The 25,683-nt window shown below is 43.5% G+C and overlaps 3 protein-coding genes across 8 annotated transcripts; all 3 read right to left on the bottom strand.

Annotated features, from left to right (window-relative positions):
- Positions 1 to 2,048: 2,048 nt before the first annotated feature.
- On the bottom strand, positions 2,049 to 10,383 carry LOC128942224 (leukocyte elastase inhibitor-like). 2 transcript variants are annotated; one of them, XM_054284527.1, is made up of 7 exons: positions 10,323 to 10,383; positions 8,817 to 8,992; positions 6,748 to 6,885; positions 5,823 to 5,940; positions 5,073 to 5,215; positions 4,221 to 4,388; positions 2,049 to 3,502 (listed from the first exon to the last, which is right to left on the bottom strand). In XM_054284527.1, exons 2-7 carry the CDS (start codon positions 8,982 to 8,984, stop codon positions 3,101 to 3,103), a joined length of 1,137 nt encoding a protein of 378 aa, XP_054140502.1. In that variant the 5' UTR covers positions 8,985 to 8,992; positions 10,323 to 10,383; the 3' UTR covers positions 2,049 to 3,100. The 2 variants fall into 2 exon arrangements, with proteins under 2 accessions (XP_054140502.1, XP_054140501.1); XM_054284526.1 differs by lacking the exon at positions 10,323 to 10,383 and adding an exon at positions 10,029 to 10,090.
- A 1,586-nt stretch (positions 10,384 to 11,969) lies between these two features.
- Positions 11,970 to 17,950, bottom strand: LOC128942222 (serpin B6-like). Of its 2 annotated transcripts, XM_054284524.1 has the most exons (8): positions 17,591 to 17,950; positions 17,139 to 17,247; positions 16,579 to 16,756; positions 15,396 to 15,533; positions 14,665 to 14,782; positions 14,292 to 14,434; positions 13,103 to 13,270; positions 11,970 to 12,425 (listed from the first exon to the last, which is right to left on the bottom strand). In XM_054284524.1, exons 3-8 carry the CDS (start codon positions 16,744 to 16,746, stop codon positions 12,024 to 12,026), a joined length of 1,137 nt encoding a protein of 378 aa, XP_054140499.1. In that variant the 5' UTR covers positions 16,747 to 16,756; positions 17,139 to 17,247; positions 17,591 to 17,950; the 3' UTR covers positions 11,970 to 12,023. The 2 variants fall into 2 exon arrangements, with proteins under 2 accessions (XP_054140499.1, XP_054140500.1); XM_054284525.1 differs by lacking the exon at positions 17,591 to 17,950 and having other exon boundaries at positions 17,158 to 17,180.
- Positions 17,160 to 25,005, bottom strand: LOC128942221 (serpin B6-like). Of its 4 annotated transcripts, none has more exons than XM_054284523.1 (8): positions 24,765 to 25,005; positions 24,256 to 24,365; positions 23,696 to 23,873; positions 22,513 to 22,650; positions 21,782 to 21,899; positions 21,409 to 21,551; positions 20,211 to 20,378; positions 17,160 to 17,247 (listed from the first exon to the last, which is right to left on the bottom strand). In XM_054284523.1, the coding sequence occupies exons 3-8, from the start codon at positions 23,861 to 23,863 to the stop codon at positions 17,230 to 17,232; spliced, it is 753 nt and encodes a 250-aa protein (XP_054140498.1). In that variant the 5' UTR covers positions 23,864 to 23,873; positions 24,256 to 24,365; positions 24,765 to 25,005; the 3' UTR covers positions 17,160 to 17,229. The 4 variants fall into 4 exon arrangements, with proteins under 4 accessions (XP_054140498.1, XP_054140496.1, XP_054140495.1 ...); XM_054284521.1 differs by lacking the exon at positions 17,160 to 17,247 and adding an exon at positions 19,017 to 19,534 and having other exon boundaries at positions 24,700 to 25,005; XM_054284520.1 differs by lacking the exon at positions 17,160 to 17,247 and adding an exon at positions 19,017 to 19,534.
- Positions 25,006 to 25,683: the final 678 nt, after the last annotated feature.

The raw sequence follows: 25,683 nt of genomic DNA, 5'->3' as shown, positions 1-25,683 counted from the left end.
CTTTTTATCTCGATAGGTGCAAGACAAATGAACTGGTCTTATTTGTGTACTAAACCATAGTACAGTCAAATCAACTCAACCATCTATCTCCAAGACTTGATCAGGTTTATGAACTTTACAAGGATTTTGGTCATATGTAGACGTGTACAAACATTTAATAGCAAAAGTATAGCTACACATGCTCTGAATTAACTCATCTGTGTAAATTTATCATGTAAATTTATCTGTACTATAAAGTGACGTAAAATGCAGAGATAACTGTCTTCCTTATCCACACTATGGTATGTACTTCCTAGGATGAGCAATTTCAACTGTATGAATCAGACAAAAAGCAGACAGACAATTTGTGGTGGGTGGTGGTGGTTTTTCTGTTTAAATGACAAAACCAAAAAGCTTTCCTAGGAGGTCTGTTAGCAGAAGTACAAAGTCTGGATTACTCATCACAGCACAGTGAGCAAATATTTCTCAGAGTTTTGTCTTGTTATATAAAGGCTGGTCTGCTTGGGAGAGGCCAAATTGGAGGGGCAAATCCAGCTACTGTAATCCTCTGTTTCACTGGAAGAAACTCACATGTTGTCTACTCAAACCAGAAGCCTGTTGCATATTGGTTTTGAACAGGGTACCCAAGTACTCAACGTGCTCAAGAATTTAGCAATACCCTCCTATGAAGTTTAACTGCAGGCAGGCTGACTTTTAATGTTGCATTCCTAAGGGTAATATAAACCAAAGATTTTGCAAGCAGAATTTTTTTTTATGTGGTGTGTGTGGATTTATGAATGCTGCTTTGCTAAGACTAAGGCTAAGTTCCTGATTTTATATTGAGACTTCTGATATTTCAGTCTCTCATCTTTCATCTCTTTAACTCATTATATTTTACTCAGTTAAAACATCATCTCAAAATTACCCTGCTTTGAGCTTAGTGAGGCCTGTGTTCATTCAGTAGTTCTACAAACAAAATCCTTCTCAAGAGGACAGTTGAAGCAGCGTATTTTTATTTAGAACTGTGAATACAGATAGCATGCCAGTTTTCTCTGTTGGAGTCAGCCCTTGTCAGTCATTTGTTCTGACAAGAGCATAGGAAAAAAACACATGGACTATTAAGGAAAAACACAACTGTCTTATTGTGGAACATAAATTATGGGAGGGGAATATTGGCCAGTAGAGTTGCTGGGTTTTTTGAAACGTTTCAGTGATTTTATTGAGATTCTTATTGCTAAGATTTTGTTTTGTGCACCCTGTCTGTAGAAAACCAAACTTGTCTCAATGTAATGGAGTTACAGTTCAGTTACTGAATGCTGATACCAACACAATAAATACAGACATCAGTCTCCTCATAAAGCTGATTTGTACTATTATGTGAGGTTTTATCTTTCTTCTGAATTGCTGCCCTAAAAGCCTTCAGTCATGTATCTTGTACACCTTGACTGAGTTTGTGCAAATAAAGATAAGGATATAATTAAAATAGAGTTTTTGAGCCTTGCTTTGGCAAACCCCATCTACAGCAGCAGCAGCTTTTTTTTGCTAAAATGCTGGAACAAAGCCCAGAAACTCAGAACAAACAGAACATCAAAGTGTTCCAAACCTTTGCATGGGTTTTGTGCAAGTACTTTTAGTTTGCAAGGCATTGGGATTTCGAAGCACTGGGTGCAGGGAGTATTGCATTCACAACTGCAGGCTGCAATACACACTCTCTTCTGCAAACCTACCAGAGCCTTTGCAATTAGGTATTGCAGACCAAGATCTTGTGCCATTTCATAAAACCATGACTCTCCCTGTTCCCTGTGGGGGTGAGCAGCTCAGCTTATACTTCCAGGGGAAGCTGCTGGTTCATGCAATCATCTCTTCCATTGAGTAAGTTGGTATTCAGTATTTTCACCTACTCTGAACAACTTCAGACAGCCAGTTGCATCTCTTGTGCCAGTGGTTTTCTGTGGCTCTACTCTTCACACAGTTATTCTGGCACTCTGAAATACTAAATTGCATGCAAAAAAATTGCCATTTTGAACAAAAGTTTAGGTTAAAGACTTTTAGTTGTTGCTTAAAGACAAGATTAAAATACAGTTTGCAATTATATAAATTATTGTGCCCCATTCAGAGCTTAGGTTGTACAGGTAAATGTTACAGTACCGAAGATACAAGCAAATAACCTCCAAAAATAAACACAGAACATAACAGTATGTAACTGGCTACCAGGAATAAGGCTGTGGTACAGTAACAGAGGTTTCTGCATAAAGAGGTAGTGGAAGTCAGCTCAGTAAATGCAGAATCATTGTACATAAAGAGAAACATCAGGTACTTCTTGCAGATCCTCCTCTGGGAAACTGAAGTATCTTTTGGGAATGACAGAGGTACTGGCCAGAATCTAATGCCATATTGGCAGCTTCTCAACTTTCAAAAAGGCACCTAAAATCTCTAATCCCTGAAACATTTTAACATTTAAATGAAATGTTAAAAATTCTCTTTAACTACGTCACCTAAAGTCTTACTCATTTTTTCATTCTCATTCAAAAGCTGTGTTGCAATTTTTCTGGCTACTAGCTTCAAGGGGTTACTTTTGTTTAAATAGCTTAATCCATTCTCTATTAATAGACCTCTCTAAACAAATGTTATCTGACCTTCTATTTCATGACAGAACTGGTTATACCCAGCTGTTTGAGACATGCCTTTTGGTGCCCAGAAAAATTTTATTACGCTATTTTTGTAAAGAAAGGTTTTAGTGAAGGGTTAGCTCTGCAAGAACAACCTAGTATTTATGCATAAGGAGTGACTGGATTATTGAGGAGTGACTGTGCATCGCAATGGGGAGCTGTAGACACACAAAAACCCATGTGAGGATGCAAAAGGCCGATACTGTGCTTTGAGAAATATGCATTTCTTCCAAGAAAATTTATTTCTACTCCAAGATTTTCCTTGTTCAATAAAGATGATGTGAATCTCAAGAAAGAAAAATAAATTACTCCTCATTTTCTCTGGGGCTGTTTAAATGGAAAGGCAGAATCTCAGTCAAATTACTAGGAACTCACAACAGGAGGATTAACTTGTTCAGGAACAAAACTTTCATTAACAACAGCAGGAACGGCTGCAAATGCTAAGTTTTCTTTTATGGGGAAGCATATCTGCCCAAGAAAAGTATGCTCTGTGTTGGGTTGTGGCGAATAAAGAAAAGGAAAGGATGGTCAGCGTTGAAATCCTCTTCTATGGCCATGCAGAGCATAGCAATGCCAGCAGTGGCAGCTGCAGCTTCCGTGCCTTCCTCATTCACTTCCACAAAAGCCTTGTGGACAACTGCAGAGAGGAAGAGGTCACGTGCCCCTGACATTCCCGACAGGTCAGCCTTGCCACTGTCAAATACATCCAGCAGGCCCATAGCAGCTAAATCTGATTTAAGGTCATAGCTTTCCTCCAGCTTAAACTTTGGCAAACGCACGTGAACGTCAGCGGAATACAGATGCTCTGGACGTGTCCATTCCTGGAGCTTCTCTAAGGTAAGCTGCTTTTCCATCTAGAATTAAAAGGACAGAGAGCATTACTTATCACCAGAGTAGTATTTCATTTTCAGTAACATTTATGAGGCTTTATTTATAGAACGTTATATGAGGGTAAAGCAGCTATGCAAAAATGAACACATGCATATCTTTGATAGCCAAATAGAGATTAAACAAATACTATTTAAATTAGGTGGAGTCAGTGCAGTTTTTACTTTACAAAGTAAGGCAGACATTTGCTTTTTGCTGCAGTGTACAGAAGGGAAAGTCATGCACTGACAGCAAGCCAATCTTCTTAGTGTTTCATCTAACTAAATGGAATTACCTAATTAAAAACACATAACAAAAATCATAACCAGAAAGCTCAAAGAAGCTGCTCATTTAATGGAAAACAGTCTCACTACTTTATGGTTAAGGAAAGGAAGACTTTCAAAGCTACTGAAAAACAGTCATTAAAAACAAACAAACGAGGCAAGGTAATTCTCACAGTTAACTCTGTTTTCAGTCTCCATCATAGTTCATTCAGTTCAGCAGAGGACACGTGAACACAAGCTACAAAATTAGAACACAACCTCTCTTCCTGATGCAGTACATCCATTTATTCTTTATAGTAGAGAGTTGTCTAAAAATACACCAGATAGATCTGGTGCCCTGAGAACATGGTTCACCAAGGCTTTCATTTTGAATGGCCAAACTTAAAAATAATGAACAACTGCATTGGCTTAGATGGGTCACCTTCTGCAGCCCAGTGGAGTCCTCTTCAGTGTCATCAGGTAACAGGATGATCATACTAAGTTCTCTTCCATCATAAGGCAGCTCTAAAACACGGATCTTCTCTTCAGGGATGTATCCAAAATTAAATTTATTTTTCTGATACATCATTTTTACTGTCCTTCTTTCATTCTGAATGGATAAAAGGCACCAAAAGTAACAGTTAAGGAAATACTCATTTAAAGAACCAACAGAAGACAAGTAAGTTAAAACTGCATTTATGTAAACACTTATCCTCCTTTATAGAACTTTCTTCAAACTTGTGACTGCCTGTTTAATAATGATTTCTTCTGAAGAAATAATGAGTTTGTATTATATTGGTTCTGCTCTGGCTTCTATAGCACTGTCCTCACAGAAACCGAAACAATTTCTTCAGACTGTTGTATGAAAATTTTAAGCCCACAAAGATCAACTCTGTTTAGCATAAAGCAGATGACTGCATACAGTAACTTGTAAAGCTGTTAACATAAGCAGAATATAGAACAAGAAGATGGGGCTTAATCAAAATGTCCTGTCATTTTAAGACTGCTTACCTATCATCACAGACACAGTTCATAGTTGCTGATCTGCTGCAGACAGAAACCCTGCTAGGTCCTAAACCACAGGTGAGAATTGTCTCTAACACTGTTCTGGTAAGTAAGACAACAAATAGCTTGCTGAATATGGAAAAATACTAAAACCCATAAAAATAATTTAAATATTAATAAATTACTTTGTATTTTTAAAGTATTTCATTTGCAAGCAATGCTTCACATTACCACCTATATTGTTAGACCTTTTCATTAGATGTGTCCTACCAACACGTATCTGTATTACCTTATTTAATCGAAATGGTGCATCAGTGGTGTCAGCTTCTTGAAATTTCTCTGCCCAGTTTGCTTTGAAATAAATAGCATTCACCAGTACCAGCTTGGTCATGCTGTCAACTGAGCCTTCAGCCAGCAGATCGGGGATTTTGCCTTCAGAGGCAGCAGAAAAAAGGGTCACAACAGAAGCATGGAATAAGTTGATGGCATATAAAATATACATTGAAAACTGATGCCATAGAAATACTACAAATATAAAACCAATCCTGTAAAAATGTGTATTTTAGTACCTATCTCATTACTTCACCATACCTTTTCTTAACACACACTACTATAGCTTTTGATATACAGTGATTTGATGAAAATGTAATATTGTTAGTCTAAACTGTCACATGCAACTCATCTACTCCTCATACAAGAGCTACAGAATGCCCACATTAAGGAATACTGAATTTAGAAATATTTATACAATATATATATGGATCAAGACAGACTAAGACAAATTCTGCAATTCATGTGTACATCTCCATGTTTAGCCATCTCTCCTGCATTCATGGCCTGAACACAAAAACAGAATGGAAAACTCTCAGGACTTATGGAACTGTTTAAATGTCTTGCTTAGGTAATTCCTGGTTCTGTCCATGCATCAAATGAGCGTCCCAGGGCAGAATTAAACTGTTTGAAAGACAGCAGAGAATAAAGCTCATTTCTCCTCCCAACACATCAAACCCTGCCAGTTATTAACAAAAAATTAATTTACCTTCCGTTTTCTCCTCAACCCACTGGTTAATTTCTTTCCTGGCTTTATCACAAGCCTGAAGAAAATCAACTGTAGCCAAGTCAGCTCCATATAATTTCCGTGTATTAGTCAGGAAATCCTAGATTTTGGAACGATAAGAACAGCTTTCACTGCATGCAGATAAGAAAACATCTAATTACTAGGTAGATAAGGTGTGCTCAGATTGTCACCAACTCTGAGGTGGGGTTCTAACAGCGTGTTGCTTGGGGGAATTCTGAAGTTAACAGGTTTTTTTCCCCACTCTTAAAACAAGCCTCACAGTACAGCAGCCCTGTCTAGAGCTGATGTGGTGCTTACTACAGGTGTTGCAATATTTACCTATCATTGTCAAACAGGCTCAAGCACAGCTGGGATAAAACAAAACTTTCCAAAACAACTGAAGAGGGACAAAAATATCACACAAAGTTGTAATTAGAGCCATGTTGTTAAACCATATTGGAGATCTCCTCCCAAATAAATAGCAATTATATGGAAGTTACGTGGTAACTAAGAGATGGAAGTTACGTGGTACTACTCGAATGAAAATCCTAAAAAGCTGATTGCAACATGAACAGAACTGGCTGCAACCTAAAAAGCTGGTTGCAACAGAGTGGGATGTCATGATAGTTACTGTAAACTAAGAACATAGACCAGTGATTCTTCTCTTGAGGACAAGAACAGCAGAAGTGAACAGGAACAGCAAAGGGTTTGCTGTGTTACACCTTCAGGTGAGAGGAACAGAGGCTCACAGCTATGGAAATGCACGCAGCAAGTATTAAGCACTTTTGTCAACTTCCCAGAAAAATTTAGAAATAGGCTTGGAAATAGTTCTACTTCATAAATACTCAAGTAGCTGCACTTTCCCTCCAGATGCCAGCATGTGCCATCCTGATGTGCACCACTGTACCTGCAGAAAGCTGTAGGACTTCTCTCCAAAGAGCCGACTGGCCAGCCGCAAGAGATAGGGAGCATTGCTTCTGTTTATCTCCGCTGTCAGAGCCTGGAATCCTGAATGAACATCTTCAACTTTGTCAAGGTGAAGCGTCTGAAATAAAAAGCAGTGAACTAGCTGCTGTTATTACTGTCTTAAAAGAACATACTGTAAATCTGTAGGATAGGCCTGATGCAGCAGGGTAGGATCCAGTAGATAGGCTGAAGAAAGAGAAAATAAAAGCTGGAAGCTGTGAAGAGGCTTCTGTAAATCTCAAAGAATGAGTCAAACTGTCCCTCAGTGCTATGCTGACAGTGTCAGCCACTTGTATTGTGATCCTGGTTTATACACAGTCAGAGCTCAAGCTCTTGATCACAACCCCAAGTCCTGTCTGCATTTCTGTGGGCCTCTCCTCTGTGGGCTCAAGAACTTGTTCCCAGGTGAGGAATCAAAAAGAGAGATGATGCCATGAAGAATCTTGCTTTCTCGATTCCCCCTTTGGCCCAAGGAGATGTGGGGTTGTATATTTTCATAATATACACAAGTGAGGTATTAAGAAAACTTAGAGCAATTATCTTTTATAATTTTTTGAAAATGTAACTTCATAAATACATATACATCTCATATATATACTTTATATATATGGCATATATATATATGCATACCTCCTCTTCCAGAGGCAAGCTGACTGGCCAGGGCTTGAAGATACGAGAGCAGAAGCTGCCAGACCTCATGGAGAGGGATGGCTACACCAAAGCAGGGAAATTAATATTCAAATTTAACCCATGTGTTTGTTTCCCAGGAGTGATTGTGATTGTGCTGTGAAGGAGTGATTGGAATCAAAGGAAAGCCTTCTCTCTCTCACTGGGTTTTCGGTCAGGCTTTGCCAACCACCTCAGTACAAGCTGTGCTGTACAGGTGCATGGCTGAGCAAGAACAACAGAGGCAACCTTACAATAGAATTATGATCGCGGAAATAAATTTTTTTTGTCCCTGCAAACAGCCCTTGACAATTGCTAATCGCTCCCTCTTTAATTAGCACTGAGTTCATAAGTGAAGTATTATGGTACAGAAACATGCCCTGTTTAGGATGACTGGGCTGAAAGACATTTATATTCCCCCCAAGTTCCTTTTGCATGATTTGTGCTGTCAGTAGGTTTATCCTAGGTGGGGCTGTCAGTCTGATTACATGAAATATGTTCAAAGTCTGTTTGAACAAGTAGTGGGGAAGTAATTCTATTGAGTAAACCCAGCAACTCAACAGTATAAAACAGTCCTTCCTAAAGTCCAGAATACAAAGGTGAAATTATTCATAGGCAAATGCATGAGGATGACTGCAATGAGGAGACTCCCACACCTTTCTGCAGGCGTTAGCCTAACCAGGGTGCAAAAATAACAGTGACTGAGTCCCTTCCATGACAGAGGTTTCAGGAGAAACTGGCATATGCCTATGTGCACCATTTTTGCAATTTTTAAGGTTTTTTAAACTATCCTACCTACCCTAAAGCTATGGTAAGGATAACCAGGAAGACTTAGCTCCTTTGAGATATCTGAGTGCCTGTTAGTGAGAGACTGATGCTTAGCATCACCATGTATCATCATAGCTTTAGATATAAAATTATAGAATGCTACTGTTTTTTTTTTACAAAAACACACAGAATTATTGAAATCAAACATACCATTGGTGATCTTGTGTTGTAAAGTAATAGTCTGTCAAAATGTCTCATGAAAACTCATAGAGTCTTGCTGCTGGAAATTATGATAAATTTAAAAGGAGACTGACTAATGTAATTAGTATCCTCTGTCAAGAATTAACTACTGAAATTAAATTAACAACAAGGGCAGTAGAAAATAGAGACAGAGGGGTCTGGAGCAGGGTAGGCAGAGGGTAACTAGCGGCATAGTCTGAGGAAAACTGAGTGTGCATGACAGAAATCTTGTCCTGAACAAACAAAAACACCCTCATTTCATCTTCTGTCCTCTAAAACACAACCCTTTTTAATGTAAATAAAATTAAAAATTAATGACCATTTTATTTTACTAACCTTCAACACCTGGGCTTCTGTATTACCTTTGGCCCCCAAAAGGACCATGGCCAGAGCAGCAGATATACTGACAGGAGAAAAGAAGACATTTCCTGTTGGGTTGGCCTCACTAAACCTTCTGAGCAGATCAAGTGCAAATCTGCTGTTGGCAATGGACAGGTTCTCCATGGTTATAGCTGAAAAATAAAACAGCTGATAAGGACCCTGGGAAACATTCTTCAAACACCTTGTCTAACCTTGTGTGACTCACAGAGTAAAGACTGGATTGAACTGGATGCAGCTGCTTACAGAAACAGCAAGAATATCATCGTCAGTGCACCTTATTCTTAAATAAAAAATCAGTCACATTGAAAAAGCAGGGGATTTTTCCCATGTTAATTGTGTGTTCCGACCTTCCTTTACATACTAACTTTATAGACATTACTTCTAAAAAATTCCTTTCATGCAGATCTGAAATTGAAAGTATATGTGCTGGTAGGGTTGCAAAAACCCCTCAGCTTTACAGACCCAGCACAGGCCAGGGCTCTCCCTCCTGCAGCATTCCCTTTGCTCCTCTATAACGCACAGAGGACATTCAAAGTATCTGCTCAGGAACGTGCAGACACCTCTCAGTGACCCGCCTGCCTTCATGCCACAAATCCATGTCCCTGAGCGGTGCCACCCCTGCCAAATGCTTCCGTGCACGCTCTCATCAGTGGAGAGCAGAGCACCGCTGTCCCCTGCGCTGCCGGGAGCACGGAGCTGCCTGCCCGCCGCATCCAGGACCACCGGGGCTGGGCGGCCCTAAAGGCTCGGGCAGGGAGCCCGGGTCCCGGGCTGCAGGTGACCTGAGGGGACCCGAGCGATGCACAGAACAGGCGCAGCGGCAGGGCCGGCACTGAGCAGCGATGGGAGATGCTCGGGAGCGGGCTGAAAGGCGCAAGGGCCGCGTCAGGCACCAAACCCCAGCCAAGGGCCAGCGGCGGCACCGCTGGATGCTGCTCCAGCTTCCTGCCCGCCCAGCTCAGAGCCCGGCTGCTCTGTGCTCGCTCGCAGCCCGAGTCCCGGTTTGTTTCTTCCTCTCCTCCGGACGCAACTGCGTGGAGGAGTTTACACTAAAATTTGGATGTTTCCTGCACAGACTTTCTACAGCAACTGCAAATCATCACTATCGGCTTCCTCCGTGCCAGACAGATAAACATTGTCTGGCAGGCAGCTTTGCGACGTACTTACCGAGCTGTAGGATAAAGACAGACCACCGACACCCCTAAAAACACCCAACCCCGAGCCCCCAGGCGTACGTTCACTTTCGCTAACCCCCCCTCACTGCGCACGCCTTCCCCCAACCCAGCTGTCCGACAGCGCCCACCCCGTTGCCCGAGAATCGCCCCCAGCCCGCGCAGACCCCGCCCGCCGAGGCGGACAGGAAACCTTTCCCCTTCTCGTCCCGTTCCCGTCCCTTTCCCGTGGCAGGGCGGAGGCAGCCCCCGGAGCCCCAGCTCAGCCCAGGGCCGCCTGGCCGCCTACCTGCCGGGCAGCGCGGAGCGGGCTGCGATGGGACGGGACGGGCTGGGTCGGAAGGAGCCGAGCGGCGCAGTGACAGCGCAGCGGTGACACCGCGGGGACCCCGCCGGGGCGGGGCGAGAGGGCGGGGCGGGCCGGCAGGTGTCACCCCGCGGCCGCTCCCGCCCGGGTGTCCCCGATCCTCCGGCGAAGAGAAGAGGGAGCTTCGGGGGAGGGATTGACCAACAACCCCCACCCTGCCCCAGCGGTAAGAGATCCAGGTGTTTTAGAGCCATGGGGAAAGCTCACCTCTGCTGCCCAGCGAGGCTCCTCTCTGCCTCACCATCCTGTGTCTCTCTTTACACTCATCTTTTATAAAGTTATTTCGCTTTTTTTTTTTTCTTTTCAATTTCAAAGAAAGTAACTGCATTGGGGAGATTTCTGTGGTTTATCACGATCTTTGTTCTCCATCAGTATTTGGGACATCCCCAACTATACAGCCCATATTGGCTTCAGGTGCACAGCCCTTCAACTGCAGTGTATGGCACGTGTCCCGGTGACAAAAGTGACAAAAGTCTCATCCCTCTCCCCTGCACATAATGCTTTTGTTTGCTTCACCTGAGACAGCTGGGTTGCTGTGCACTGAATAAAGGATAGGCCCATCTATCACCTTTTGGATAATGACCACCAAGCCTTGAGGTCAACCTATGCAAAAAAACAAGAAGCAGCATTGCAGTGCTGGCCAGAAAAAAAATTGTTATCTAGGGAACCCCTTGGTATCCTTTGAAATACCTTGAAATCCTTTCAAGGCCAACCAATAATACACGGCAAGCCAAGTAAGCACCTCGCGTTTCATTATCCAGAAAAAATCTTGTGTTTTAGGAAAGAATTCCAAACAAGCTACATAGAAGTGAGTATTACAAGAAATAATTTTCAGAAAAATGGTTTAAAAATGCACTGTTATTACCAGCAAAAAGAAACAGACCTCTGCAGCACTTAAGAGTTCTTTCAGTATTTCAAAAAAAGAACGTGCAAAAAACATCCCTGTGTCACAAATGCTGTTTCAGGTTTGTCTTTGGTATTCCACAGTTAGAGGACATTCTTGTTAAAGGACTAGAACCAGGTGAACAGTAAAAAAAAATCTCCTGTGGTGATGGTTCTCACCATAAACACCCTCTAAGGACATCCGCTGCAAAATTGTTCTTTACTAAGTGCTGGTCCAGTTGTTAGCTAAAACCACACATCTACACAAGAAACTCAGCTAGAACCTGGAACAGGCTGCCAAAAACTCCTTTCAGATCCAGGCAATGCATCAAGGCACTAAATTGATGAGTCTAGAAGATAAAAGGGGAGGGAAGCTACAAATGTGCTCCAACCTTTTCACAAGCAAAAGTAACGTCACTCCCATTAGCTCTCACTGCCTGACTCTCCCTCCTGGGTATCAAAACAGAACTCAAGCACAGAAAAAGCCCTCACAGAGCAAGTGGGATGGTTCTTGTGTCAGCAAGAACCTGGAGACCTATCTACAAAGGGACAGGAGGGGCTGGACATGGCAGATGCGCTGTTTTTCTAAGCAGCTCACTCATTCCTGCCAAAACCAACATAAAGAGCATGAAACTTCAGGCACAGCTGAAAGAGACAATTAGTGCAAAAACGAGTCGCTCTGTTCTAGGGAAACATAAATTTATTCTGTGAGGGCACCTATGCTGCCAAGACATCTCCTCCTTAGGGACAGCAAAATCTGCCACAGAACAAAATGCTGCAAGTTTTGTTGTGCCAGATGAAGAAGAGGAAGGGATGATCAGCAATGAATTCTGGAACTCTCATTGCACAGCAATTCATGACCAGCCCAGTGGCAGCAGCTGCTTCAGTACCTTCTTCATTGACTTCCACAAAGGATTTGTGAACCACTTCAGAGAGCACCAGCTCATTACCAGGTGACATTCCTGAAAAGTCTGCCTTCCCTGACTCAAATGCATCAGGCATTCCCATGCTTCTTAAAATAGGTTTCAGATCATAATCTTCTTCCAGTTTAAATCTGGGTAAATACACCTTCACCTCTGTAGAATTCATCATTTCTGGACTGATCCAACCCATCAGCTTCTCACGTGTAAGTTCTCTTTCCAGCTGAAGAAAAAATCCAAATTTACTTAATTACAATGAGAATTGAGACCATATTACATAGCCAAAGTAGTGACTTCTGTGTCTTTATTCACAGAGCACATAGCATGCATAGGGTTTTTCCCTTTGTTATGCATGAAGACTCTGGGGGTTTTCTTTTCATTTTTAATTGGGGAATAAATGACTCAAGAAGCCTTGGTAATAAACTCCTGGTCCAGAGTTCCAAAGAGCCCAAACTCGTATGCTACCCTCAGCACAAAAGAGATCCTGCCCTTTCCTCTGAGCCTCTTGCCAGCCAGTGAGCCACACACCACCTGCCAGCTGCTCAGCACACAACACCTACAGGACAAGCCACAGCACTTCCAAAGAGCCCACCCAAAATCCCCTCTCCACATTCCATCATCACCACACTGTGCCTTCCCCACAACCACAGCTGACCTCTGCCCCTGAGCAGGGCCAGCTCTGCTTCCAGAGCCTCTGCCTAAGGGAGCAGCACACAGCCTGAGCAGCACTGACATGGCAGGGGCTGTCCCTTTGGGGACAGGGAGGAGAGGGACATTTCTGCTGGCCTGGAGCACCAGGGACACAATTGCTCTGGAATTCAACTGCAGCTCTCTGTATAATATCAGACTTTCTTCCCTGGAAGGATTCAGCCTCTCTTTGCACTCAGCTCAACTACTTACTCTTTCCAAGCCTGTGGAGCCATCCTGGATTGCATCAGGGAGCAGGATGATCATGCTCAGCTCGTTTCCCACATAGGGCAGCTCCAGGATTTTGGTCTGCAAGTCTCCAATGTAGGTCATGTTAAAAGTTGCCTCCTTGAACATCATCTGCACAGGTTTGGTCTCTTTCTAGACATCAAGAGATGCCAACAGTTAGTGCTGAGCTTCTCTGCTGCTCTCACACTACAAAGCAGGCAGCAAGTCACTCATGGCCTTTTAGGATTTGACCAAAGGGAACGGATCACACAGCACAGAGGGAAGCCCTATCACTGCCTTTTGGAGAGCATGAGGTGCATACAGTGCATGATATTCCACCACAACTCAAAAGCAGATTATTCATCAGCCCTATATCCTTTTGGTGATGCATCTTGAAAGCTGGTTCTAAGCTTGCACAGCTGCAGGGACCAGAAAATGCAACAGTGTTTCCGGATTCTCCTGCCAGCTTTTTCAACACATTCCTATAGGAAGAGACCAAGGTGGCAGGAGCCGGAGCCTAGTCATTCCAGCTGCCTCTGAAATGCTCTTGGAGGTAGTCTTGGGGTAAGCAGCAACATTCCCTTATTTAGAAGTTATATCAGCCCATTCAAATATTCCTGGATTTATTTCACCACTGCAGGGAGGGACAGTTTCCAGACAGGCAGGAGATCTTCCATTTTCCTCAATGGCCGCTTCAAGCAGGTGAGTTAAGGAAGGCACATTACCAGGTCTTGTTCGTGACTCCTGGAGGCCAACCCAGGGCTGCAAGGAATCCTGAGGGGCAGCCACGGCCTGCCCATGCCAGGGGCCAAGTCCTCCTCAGGAGCACTGATCTACTTCAAAAAACAAGGCTGCAGAGAACACAGGTCTTCAGAGGGAATTTGTTTTCCATTTCACATGGATTGGCTCAGAGGCAGAAAAGTTGCAGAGAAGTTCTGACTGAAGAAGACTTAAATGCACAAGCTTTCACACCTCTCTTTGTGCTATATCAGAAGTTGTAGTAATGATGTGAAAGTTCAGAGAAAATCAGCAAAGACAATCTTCCAGGGAAAGGGAGGGGGAATAAGGAATCTCACACAGCCTATCCTGATTAAAAGATCTCATTTCTTCTTAAATGTGGTCATTTCAGACAACATCCACCTAACGGTATTGTCACCGTTTTAGCCCATCATACCTTATTAATGTGGAATAGCCACTCTCTGGTACTCTGTTTGTTGAACTGCTCTTTCCAGTTGCCTTTGAAATAGATGGCATTCACCAACACAAGCCTGGTCAGGGAATCAAGAGTCCCCTCTCCCAACAGGTTCTGAATTTTGCCTTTATGATACAAAGAAAAAAACACACAATAATTAAAAGGTTGACATGGATCTAATTATTCTCCAAGATAGTATCAAGTCACCATTTAATACACAACAGAGAAGAGAATTATGTACTAGGCACAGCAATATCTCACTATTTGAGTTGTTTGAATTCACAATCCTATATCCTGAACTAGGTGTTTACCCACACAATGGCATCCATTAAACACAACTGGGAAAAGCACTCACCTTCAGTCCTTTCCTCCACCCAGCCATTGATTTGTTTCCTGGAATCCTCCCAAGCGTGCAGGAAGTCCATCTGTTCCAGGCCAGCATGGTAGGATTTCTGACTGGACTCTATAAAAGACTAACAGGGACATTCACAACAGATTTTCAGCAAGAGATTTACTCTCCTTCAGACACAGATGATTCTTGCATTCTCCAAGGAAATCTGCCAGCTTTCCTTCCCCAGATTCATACAGAGCCATTCAAGTTATGGCTGACATGTTCCCACTAGGATTTATACTACTTCTTTGAGCAAGGAATCAATAGTGTTACAGTTTATGCACTGTACTACAAACTTCTACCCTTCATTCACAAGGATTGGGGGGAGGGCATGTTTTTATTTTCTACTTCATGAACATGACATATAATTTTATAAATTACTTTATAAGACTTTTGCTAAGAAATACATCAATCACTTCTCACACAACGAAACTGATGAATGCATCACAGCATCATCAAGATAAAAGACTGATGGATTTTACCCTGCTTAGCATCACTTGTCCACGCAGAACACAAATTATTTAAAGGAGATTCTCCACCAATTTCAGGCAACAGGCTCTGGCAGAATCTATTGCACTCCTGGATCTCAGCACAGAAAATCTGTCAGGCAAACCCCATGGCCTGCCATGACCTTCAGAGGATAGAGGCATAAGTACATTATCCTAAGAAATGCCACAAATTTAATGGCTACTTACTGGAAGAAACTCAAATGTCTTTTCTCCATAGAGGCGGTTCGCAGTTCTCAGGATGTATTTGGTGTTTGGATCATTAATTTCAGAGAGAAGGGACTGATACCCATTGTGAGCATCCTGGGCATTCTTCAGACAAAGCACCTGCACAAAGACAACATCCACAGCAGTGTCCGTAACTTCTCTAAACACACTTGCTTCAGCACGGTCATTGTTATATTAAAATTACATTGAAGTAACATTTAAGTTAAACACTGTAATTTGAAGCCATGAGATTTTTTCCACCACACCTCCCATCTGGAGCTTATCAAGCAAGGCATATCTGATGCACCCCAGCTAGGTATTGCACAAGTCATAAATTGGGGAGCAGCAGAATCAGGAGTCCTGATTTTCCTTCCCTCAAGGCAAGCGCTACAGGATCACAGAATGGCTCAGTCTGGAAGGGACCTGTGGGGACAATCTGCTACAAAGCCCTGCCCAAGCAAGGAAAACTAGAGTTGGTAGCTCAGACTGTGTCCATGGATTTTGAGCATCTATAACTACAGCAACATCACAGGGTTGGGAGAATTTTTTATAAAGTACATGGAAACAAGATCTTAGTTTATACTCCTCTCCTACTTTGCAAACCAAGCAAACATCCAAACCAAAAGGACTGGTCCTGCGTTTAATATTGTTACATACTGCATAAAACACAAGCCAATTGATAATTGCTACCTGAGCACATTTTTAAAAAGGAATTAATCAAATTGCAGTTTCCAGTTTAAATATAGACAGTCAGATTTTTAATGTATTTTTTTATGCCTGGCTTCCTTTTCAGAACATGTATCACATGATAATAAACCCAAGCAAGAACAGAAAAGAAAATAATTTATGTAGCCACCTACTGATCAATAAAAACAATTCCAGGTACATTCTAATTACATATTAAAGAAGATCGCTCTCAAAAACCACTAAAAAAATGGAACACAGTAAATCCAGAAACTTCTTCATTTCATACTGAACAAAGCTCACACAAAAAAGTCAAAGAAAATAGCTCCTCTTTACACACACACCCCAGAGGAAGAGCTCTGCTCTCTCACACCACAGTGACAATCACAGTTTAGCACAAGTGCATGTCACAGACTGGAAGACACATCTCTTCCTCAAATGATCCCATCAAATGCAATCCAATCACTTTATTTTGACCTACCTTACGAATCTGAGCTTCAGTGCTACCTCTTGAACCCAGCAAAACCATAGACAAAGCAGAAGAAATACTAAATGGTGAAAAGAACACATTCTGCCCACTGTTCTTCTCACACAGCTTTCTTAACAGGTCCACAGCAAAAGTGCCGTTTGCTGCACAGAGGCTTTCCATGCTTCCAAGCCTGGGACATCAAACACAGAAGGAGAACTATTCACATTTATTTGAATACAAAACAGTTATTTCTACCTTCTACACTTCCCAGCATAAACTAGGCAGCAAAGGCTGGAAAATTATTAGCTCACTGGAGACTGATGTGGTGCAACAAGCAACTGAAAATCCATACTACAGATTTGAGTTATTTTACTAATTTAGAGACTACTTCTAAATTTCAATCCCATACCTACACTTTTTGTGACTTCTTTTGTGGTGATCACGCACAACAGCAATTTCATCAGGACATACAGAAGGAAGTTTCTCTTGACTTCACATAGCAAATAATTTCCATTTATTGGACCACCAGAAGCAAAGTTCGACATCAGAACAGCAGAATTACCAACTCTTACCTTCTCTAAGTCTGCAGACCTTCAGTGGTACCTGCAGCTTGCTTCTAGTGGGCACAGAGGGTTTTAAACCTGCCAGCCAGGCTGGGAGAAGTCAGCAGAAGGACTTTGCCTAAAAGCAAGAAAACTTGCAAGAATTTCATTGTCACTTAAACATTCTTTACCGAAAAATAAGAAAAAAAACCCCACAAACAAACAAACAAACAAAAAAAAAACCACAAGAAGAAATCCCAAACAAACTGAAATCTCCAACCATACTAAGCAAATATAATTCACATTATGACAGGATGCTCTGCACATTACCGACAACTTCACTTATCGCTCCCAGTTTGTGGCACTGTATATAAAAGAAAAATTCATTGCATTATAACTGGAAATTGGAAGGATTTGTGTCAGCAAATTCACCTTTTAGCTCTTCAGACTCACAGACCCGCATCCCCACACATTTCACTCACACAGCAGCTCTCCCCACACTTCTTGAAGCAGAACTGGCAGATTTGCTGCTTCCTTTTATACCCACCCAAATCTGGGGAGGAGTTTGCATCAGAATTTCGGGATTTCCTTCACTGCCCTCCCACAGCAATTCCTGGTATCGCTGCCAGCTCTCTCCGGCAAACACGCAATCGGCACAGCAGCTCTGCAATGGTCTTTTAGGAAGCTCTGTGCTAAAAAAACCACCGGCACCTCCCGAGCCAACATCTAAAGCAATGCCCCGCTGGTGCTTTCGCTTTCACTTCCCCTTCCTTGCACCGCCCGTGCGAGCCCCGCACCCCTCGCTGCCCGAGAAGCGCCGCGCTTTCGGCAGCCCAGCAAACATTGCCGCCTTTGCCCCCGACACCGCCCCATTCCCGCAGGATGCCCCGCGGGCGGGGACAGCGCGGAGCCGCCCCGGGCCCCGCCCGCCCCGCGCAGCCCCAGCGCGGCCGAGGCCGCTGGGCCGCGTCCCTGCCGCTGCCCGGCCGGCGACAGCCGCCAGAGGAGACAGCGCCCGCCGGGCCGGGCACACCGAACCCCGCCGCGCCTGCCAGGAGCCGCTTCTGTCACAGACAGCCCGACACATACGTGCATCATGTACAACTGAAAAAGGACAAACAGACCCATGCAGAGCTTATACTGCTTTTATTATTCCAGCAACAGGACCCACAACATACATCCCGGTGTAAGGAAAGCGGTTACATCTCTGTCTTTGGTATTACACAGGTAAACTCTGCTGTCTCAGAGAACATTATTAGGATAAACATAGAACAGTAGCAGAAAAAAAAAATTTGAAATTAAAACTTTCTCCTTCAAATAGTCCATAGGCACCATCTGCCCTTTTATTTCACTCTTTTTTAAAGGACCAGAACCAGGGGACAGGGAATAAACCCAAGTGTCCTGGAGTGAAGAAATAAAGGTACTTGCCCCAAATACCACACAGGGACATCTCTGATAACATCATACTTTCATTCCCACTCTTGCCTAAGTGCATCTCCAGCTGTTAGCCAAAAGCCCCCATCTATGCAGGATGTTCAGCAGTACCTGGAACGGGCTGCCAAAAACTCCTTTCAGCTCCAGGCAATGCATCAAGGCACTCAATGCAGGAGACTGGAAGGTAAAAGGCAAGGGCAGCTACAAATGTGCTCCAGCCTTGTCACAAGCAAAGGTAACAATCCCATGGGCTCTCACTGCCTGACTCTGCCTGCTGGACACCACAAGTGATGTCAAGCACAGAAAAAGCACTCACAGAACAAGCGGGATGGTTCTTGTGTCAGTAAGAACCTGGAGACCTCAGCACACAGGCACAGGAGGGGTTGGACATGGCAAGTGCTCTGTTTGTCTGAGCAGATCTGTTATTCCTACTAAGGCCGAGACAAAGATCATGCAAGACTGTGCAGGCAGAGCTGAAAGAAACAATTAGTGCAGAATGAGCCACCTTGTTCTAGGGAAACATAAATTTATTTGTCTGAAGGCACCTATGCTGCCAAGACATCTCCTCCTTAGGGACAGCAAAATCTGCCACAGAACAAAATGCTGCAAGTTTTGTTGTGCCGGATGAAGAAGAGGAAGGGATGATCAGCAATGAATTCTGGAATGGACATTATTATTTCAGAGCCCTCAATGATTAGCATAGCTGTGGCAGCAGCTGCTTCAGTGCCTTCTTCATTGACTTCCACAAAGGATTTGTGAACCACTTCAGAGAGCACCAGCTCATTACCAGGAGAGATGACAGGTGACATTCTGGAAAAGTCTGCCTTCCCTGACTCAAATGCATCAGGCATTCCCATGCTTCTTAAAATAGGTTTCAGATCATAATTTTCTTCCAGTTTAAATCTGGGTAAATACACCTTCACCTCTGTAGAATTCATCATTTCTGGACTGATCCAACCCATCAGCTTCTCACGTGTAAGTTCTCTTTCCAGCTGAAGAAAAATTCCAAATTTACTTAATTACAATGAGAATTGAGACCATATTACATAGCCAAAGTAGTGACTTCTGTGTCTTTATTCACAGAGCACATAGCATGCATAGGGTTTTTCCCTTTGTTATGCATGAAGACTCTGGGGGTTTTCTTTTCATTTTTAATTGGGGAATAAATGACTCAAGAAGCCTTGGTAATAAACTCCTGGTCCAGAGTTCCAAAGAGCCCAAACTCGTATGCTACCCTCAGCACAAAAGAGATCCTGCCCTTTCCTCTGAGCCTCTTGCCAGCCAGTGAGCCACACACCACCTGCCAGCTGCTCAGCACACAACACCTACAGGACAAGCCACAGCACTTCCAAAGAGCCCACCCAAAATCCCCTCTCCACATTCCATCATCACCACACTGTGCCTTCCCCACAACCACAGCTGACCTCTGCCCCTGAGCAGGGCCAGCTCTGCTTCCAGAGCCTCTGCCTAAGGGAGCAGCACACAGCCTGAGCAGCACTGACATGGCAGGGGCTGTCCCTTTGGGGACAGGGAGGAGAGGGACATTTCTGCTGGCCTGGAGCACCAGGGACACAATTGCTCTGGAATTCAACTGCAGCTCTCTGTGCAATTCAGACTTTCTTCCCTGGAAGGATTCAGCCTCTCTTTGCACTCAGCTCAACTACTTACTCTTTCCAAGCCTGTGGAGCCATCCTGGATTGCATCAGGGAGCAGGATGATCATGCTCAGCTCATTTCCCACATAGGGCAGCTCCAGGATTTTGGTCTGCAAGTCTCCAATGTAGGTCATGTTAAAAGTTGCCTCCTTGAACATCATCTGCACAGGTTTGGTCTCTTTCTAGACATCAAGAGATGCCAACAGTTAGTGCTGAGCTTCTCTGCTGCTCTCACACTACAAAGCAGGCAGCAAGTCACTCATGGCCTTTTAGGATTTGACCAAAGGGAACGGATCACACAGCACAGAGGGAAGCCCTATCACTGCCTTTTGGAGAGCATGAGGTGCATACAGTGCATGATATTCCACCACAACTCAAAAGCAGATTATTCATCAGCCCTATGTCCTTTTGGTGATGCATCTTGAAAGCTGGTTCTAAGCTTGCACAGCTGCAGGGAATAGAAAATGCAACAGTGTCTCTGCATACTCCTGCCAGCTTTTTCAACACATTCCTATAGGAAGAGACCAAGGTGGCAGGAGCCTAGTCATTCCAGCTGCCTCTGAAATGCTCTTGGAGGTAGTTTTGGGGTAAGCAGCAACATTCCCTTATTTAGAAGTTATATCAGCCCATTCAAATATTCCTGGATTTATTTCACCACTGCACCACTGAGAGACAATTTCCAGACAGGCAGGAGATCTTCCATTTTCCTCAATGGCCGCTTCAAGCAGGTGAGTTAAGGAAGGCACATTACCAGGTCTTGTTCGTGACTCCTGGAGGCCAACCCAGGGCTGCAAGGAATCCTGAGGGGCAGCCACGGCCTGCCCATGCCAGGGGCCAAGTCCTCCTCAGGAGCACTGATCTACTTCAAAAAACAAGGCTGCAGAGAACACAGGTCTTCAGAGGGAATTTGTTTTCCATTTCACATGGATTGGCTCAGAGGCAGAAAAGTTGCAGAGAAGTTCTGACTGAAGAAGACTTAAATGCACAAGCTTTCACACCTCTCTTTGTGCTATATCAGAAGTTGTAGTAATGATGTGAAAGTTCAGAGAAAATCAGCAAAGACAATCTTCCAGGGAAAGGGAGGGGGAATAAGGAATCTCACACAGCCTATCCAAGGGAACCCTGATTAAAAGATCTCATTTCTGCTTAAATGTGGTCATTTCAGACAACATCCACCTAACATGGTATTGTCAGCATTTTAGCACATCATACCTTATTAATTTGGAATGGCCACTCTCTGGTACTCGCTTTCCTGAAAGGCTTTCCCCAGTTGCCTTTGAAATAGATGGCATTCACCAACACAAGCCTGGACAGGGAATCAAGAGTCCCCTCTCCCAACAGGTTCTGAATTTTACCTTTATGATACAAAGAATAAAACACACAATAATTAAAAGGTTGACATGGATCTAATTATTCTCCAAGATAGTATCAAGTCACCATTTAATACACAACAGAGAAGAGAATTATGTACTAGGCACAGCAATATCTCACTATTTGAGTTGTTTGAATTCACAATCCTATATCCTGAACTAGGTGTTTACCCACACAATGGCATCCATTAAACACAACTTCGAAAAGCACTCACCTTCAGTCCTTTCCTCCACCCAGCCATTGATTTGTTTCCTGGAATCCTCCCAAGCGTGCAGGAAGTCCATCTGTTCCAGGCCAGCATGGTAGGATTTCTGACTGGACTCTATAAAAGACTAACAGGGACATTCACAACAGATTTTCAGCAAGAGATTTACTCTCCTTCAGACACAGATGATTCTTGCATTCTCCAAGGAAATCTGCCAGCTTTCCTTCCCCAGATTCATACAGAGCCATTCAAGTTATGGCTGACATGTTCCCACTAGGATTTATACTACTTCTTTGAGCAAGGAATCAACAGTGTTACAGTTTATGCACTGTACTACAAACTTCTACCCTTCATTCACAAGGATTGGGGGGAGGGCATGTTTTTATTTTCTACTTCATGAACATGACATATAATTTTATAAATTACTTTATAAGACTTTTGCTAAGAAATACATCAATCACTTCTCACACAATGAAACTGATGAATGCATCACAGCACCGTCAAGATGAAAGACTGATGGATTTTACCCTGCTTAGCATCACTTGTCCACGCAGAACACAAATTATTTAAAGGAGATTCTCCACCAATTTCAGGCAACAGGCTCTGGCAGAATCTATTGCACTCCTGGATCTCAGCACAGAAAATCTGTCAGGCAAACCCCATGGCCTGCCATGACCGTCAGAGGATAGAGGCATAAGTACATTATCCTAAGAAATGCCACGAATTTAATGGCTACTTACTGGAAGAAACTCAAATGTCTTTTCTCCATAGAGGCGGTTCGCAGTTCTCAGGATGTATTTGGTGTTTGGATCATTAATTTCAGAGAGAAGGGACTGATACCCATTGTGAGCATCCTGGGCATTCTTCAGACAAAGCACCTGCACAAAGACAACATCCACAGCAGTGTCCTTAACTTCTCTAAACACACTTGCTTCAGCACGGTCATTGTTATATTAAAATTACATTTAAGTAACATTTAAGTTAAACACTGTAATTTGAAGCCATGAGATTTTTTCCACCACACTTCCCATCTGGAGCTTATCAAGCAAGGCATATCTGATGCACCCCAGCTAGGTATTGCACAAGTCATAAATTGGGGAGCAGCAGAGTCAGGAGTCCTGATTTTCCTTCCCTCAAGGCAAGCGCTACAGGATCACAGAATGGCTCAGTCTGGAAGGGACCTGTGGGGACAATCTGCTACAAAGCCCTGCCCAAGCTGGACAACTAGAGTTGGTAGCTCAGACTGTGTCCATGGATTTTGAGCATCTATAACTACAGCAACAGCACAGGTTTTGGAGAAATTTTTATAAAGTACATGGAAACAAGATCTTAGTTTATACTCCTCTCCTACTTTGCAAACCAAGCAAACATCCAAACCAAAAGGACTGGTCCTGCGTTTAATATTGTTACATACTGCATAAAACACAAGCCAATTGATAATTGCTACCTGAGCACATTTTTAAAAAGGAATTAATCAAATTGCAGTTTCCAGTTTAAATATAGACAGTCAGATTTTTAATATATTTTTTACATGCCTGGCTTCCTTTTCAGAACATGTATCACATGATAATAAACCCAAGCAAGAACAGAAAAGAAAATAATTTATGTAGCCACCTACTGATCAATAAACACAATTCCAGGAACATTCTAATTACATATTAAAGAAGATCGCCCTTAAAAACCGCAAAGAAAACTGCACACACTAAATCCAGAAACTTCTTCATTTGTTACTGAACAAAGCTCACACTAAAAAGTCAAAGAAAACAGCTCCTCTTTACACACACACCCCAGAGGAAGAGCTCTGCTCTCTCACACCACAGTGACAATCACTGTTTAGCACAAGTGCATGTCACAGACTGGAAGACACATCTCTTCCTCAAATGATCCCATCAAATGCAATCCAATCACTTTATTTTGACCTACCTTACGAATCTGAGCTTCAGTGCTACCTCTTGAACCCAGCAAAACCATAGACAAAGCAGAAGAAATACTAAATGGTGAAAAGAACACATTCTGCCCACTGTTCTTCTCACACAGCTTTCTTAACAGGTCCACAGCAAAAGTGCCGTTTGCTGCACAGAGGCTTTCCATGCTTCCAAGCCTGGGACATCAAACACAGAAGGAGAACTATTCACATTTATTTGAATACAAAACAGTTATTTCTACCTTCTACACTTCCCAGCATAAACTAGGCAGCAAAGGCTGGAAAATTATTAGCTCACTGGAGACTGATGTGGTGCCACAAGCACCTGAAAATCCATACTACAGATTTGAGTTATTTTACTAATTTAGAGACTACTTCTAAATTTCAATCCCATACCTACACTTTTTGTGACTTCTTTTGTGGTGATCACGCACAACAGCATTTTCATCAGGACATACAGAAGGAAGTTTCTCATGACTACACATAGCAAATAATTTCCATTTATTGGACCACCAGAGCCAAAGTTAGACATCAGAACAGCAGAATTACCAACTCTTACCTTCTCTAAGTCTGCAGACCTTCAGTGGTACCTGCAGCTGGCTCCTGGGTATGCACGCTGGGTTTTAAACCTGCCAGCCAGGCTGGGAGAAGTCAGCAGAAGGACTTTGCCTAAAAGCAAGAAAACTTGCAAGAATTTCATTGTCTCTTAAACATTCTTTACCGAAAAATAAGAAAAAAAACCCCACAAACAAACCGAAAAAAAGCACAAGAAGAAATCCCAAACAAACTGAAATCTCCAACCATACTAAGCAAATATAATTCACATTATGACAGGATGCTCTGCACATTACCGACAACTTCACTTATCGCTCCCAGTTTGTGGCACTACATATAAAAGAAAAATTCATTGCATTATAACTGGAAATTGGAAGGATTTGTGTCAGCAAATTCACCTTTTAGCTCTTCAGACTCACAGACCCGCATCCCCACACATTTCACTCACACGGCAGCTCTCCCCACACTTCTTGAAGCAGAACTGGCAGATTTGCTGCTTCCTTTTATACCCACCCAAATCTGGGGAGGAGTTTGCATCAGAATTTGGGGATTTCCTTCACTGCCCTCCCACAGCAATTCCTGGTATCGCTGCCAGCTCTCTCCGGCAAACACGCAATCGGCACAGCAGCTCTGCAATGGTCTTTTAGGAAGCTCTGTGCTAAAAAAACCACCGGCACCTCCCGAGCCAACATCTAAACCAATGCCCCGTTGGTGCTTTCGCTTTCACTTCCCCTTCCTTGCACCGCCCGTGCGAGCCCCGCACCCCTCGCTGCCCGAGAAGCGCCGCGCTTTCGGCAGCCCAGCAAACATTGCCGCCTTTGCCCCCGACACCGCCCCATTCCCGCAGGATGCCCCGCGGGCGGGGACAGCGCGGAGCCGCCCCGGGCCCCGCCCGCCCCGCGCAGCCCCAGCGCGGCCGAGGCCGCTGGGCCGCGTCCCTGCCGCTGCCCGGCCGGCGACAGCCGCCAGAGGAGACAGCGCCCGCCGGGCCGGGCACACCGAACCCCGCCGCGCCTGCCAGGAGCCGCTTCTGTCACAGACAGCCCGACACATACGTGCATCATGTACAACTGAAAAAGGACAAACAGACCCATGCAGAGCTTATACTGCTTTTATTATTCCAGCAACAGGACCCACAACATACATCCCGGTGTAAGGAAAGCGGTTACATCTCTGTCTTTGGTATTACACAGGTAAACTCTGCTGTCTCAGAGAACATTATTAGGATAAACATAGAACAGTAGCAAAAAAAAAAAAAATTTGAAATTAGACTTTCTCCTTCAAATATTCCATAGGCACCATGTGCCCTTTTATTTCATTCTTTGTTAAAGGACCAGAACCAGGGGACAGGGAATAAACCCAAGTGTCCTGGAGTGAAGAAATAAAGGTACTTGCCCCAAATACCACACAGGGACATCTCTGATAACATCAT

This window comes from Melozone crissalis, unplaced genomic scaffold, assembly GCF_028551555.1.
Source record: "Melozone crissalis strain CALT ecotype California unplaced genomic scaffold, PUWL_Pcris_2 ptg000042l_1, whole genome shotgun sequence".
Classification (NCBI taxonomy): domain Eukaryota; kingdom Metazoa; phylum Chordata; class Aves; order Passeriformes; family Passerellidae; genus Melozone; species Melozone crissalis.
The sequence above is the reverse complement of the archived record's forward strand: the minus strand, read 5'-3'. Positions and strand labels throughout refer to the sequence as shown.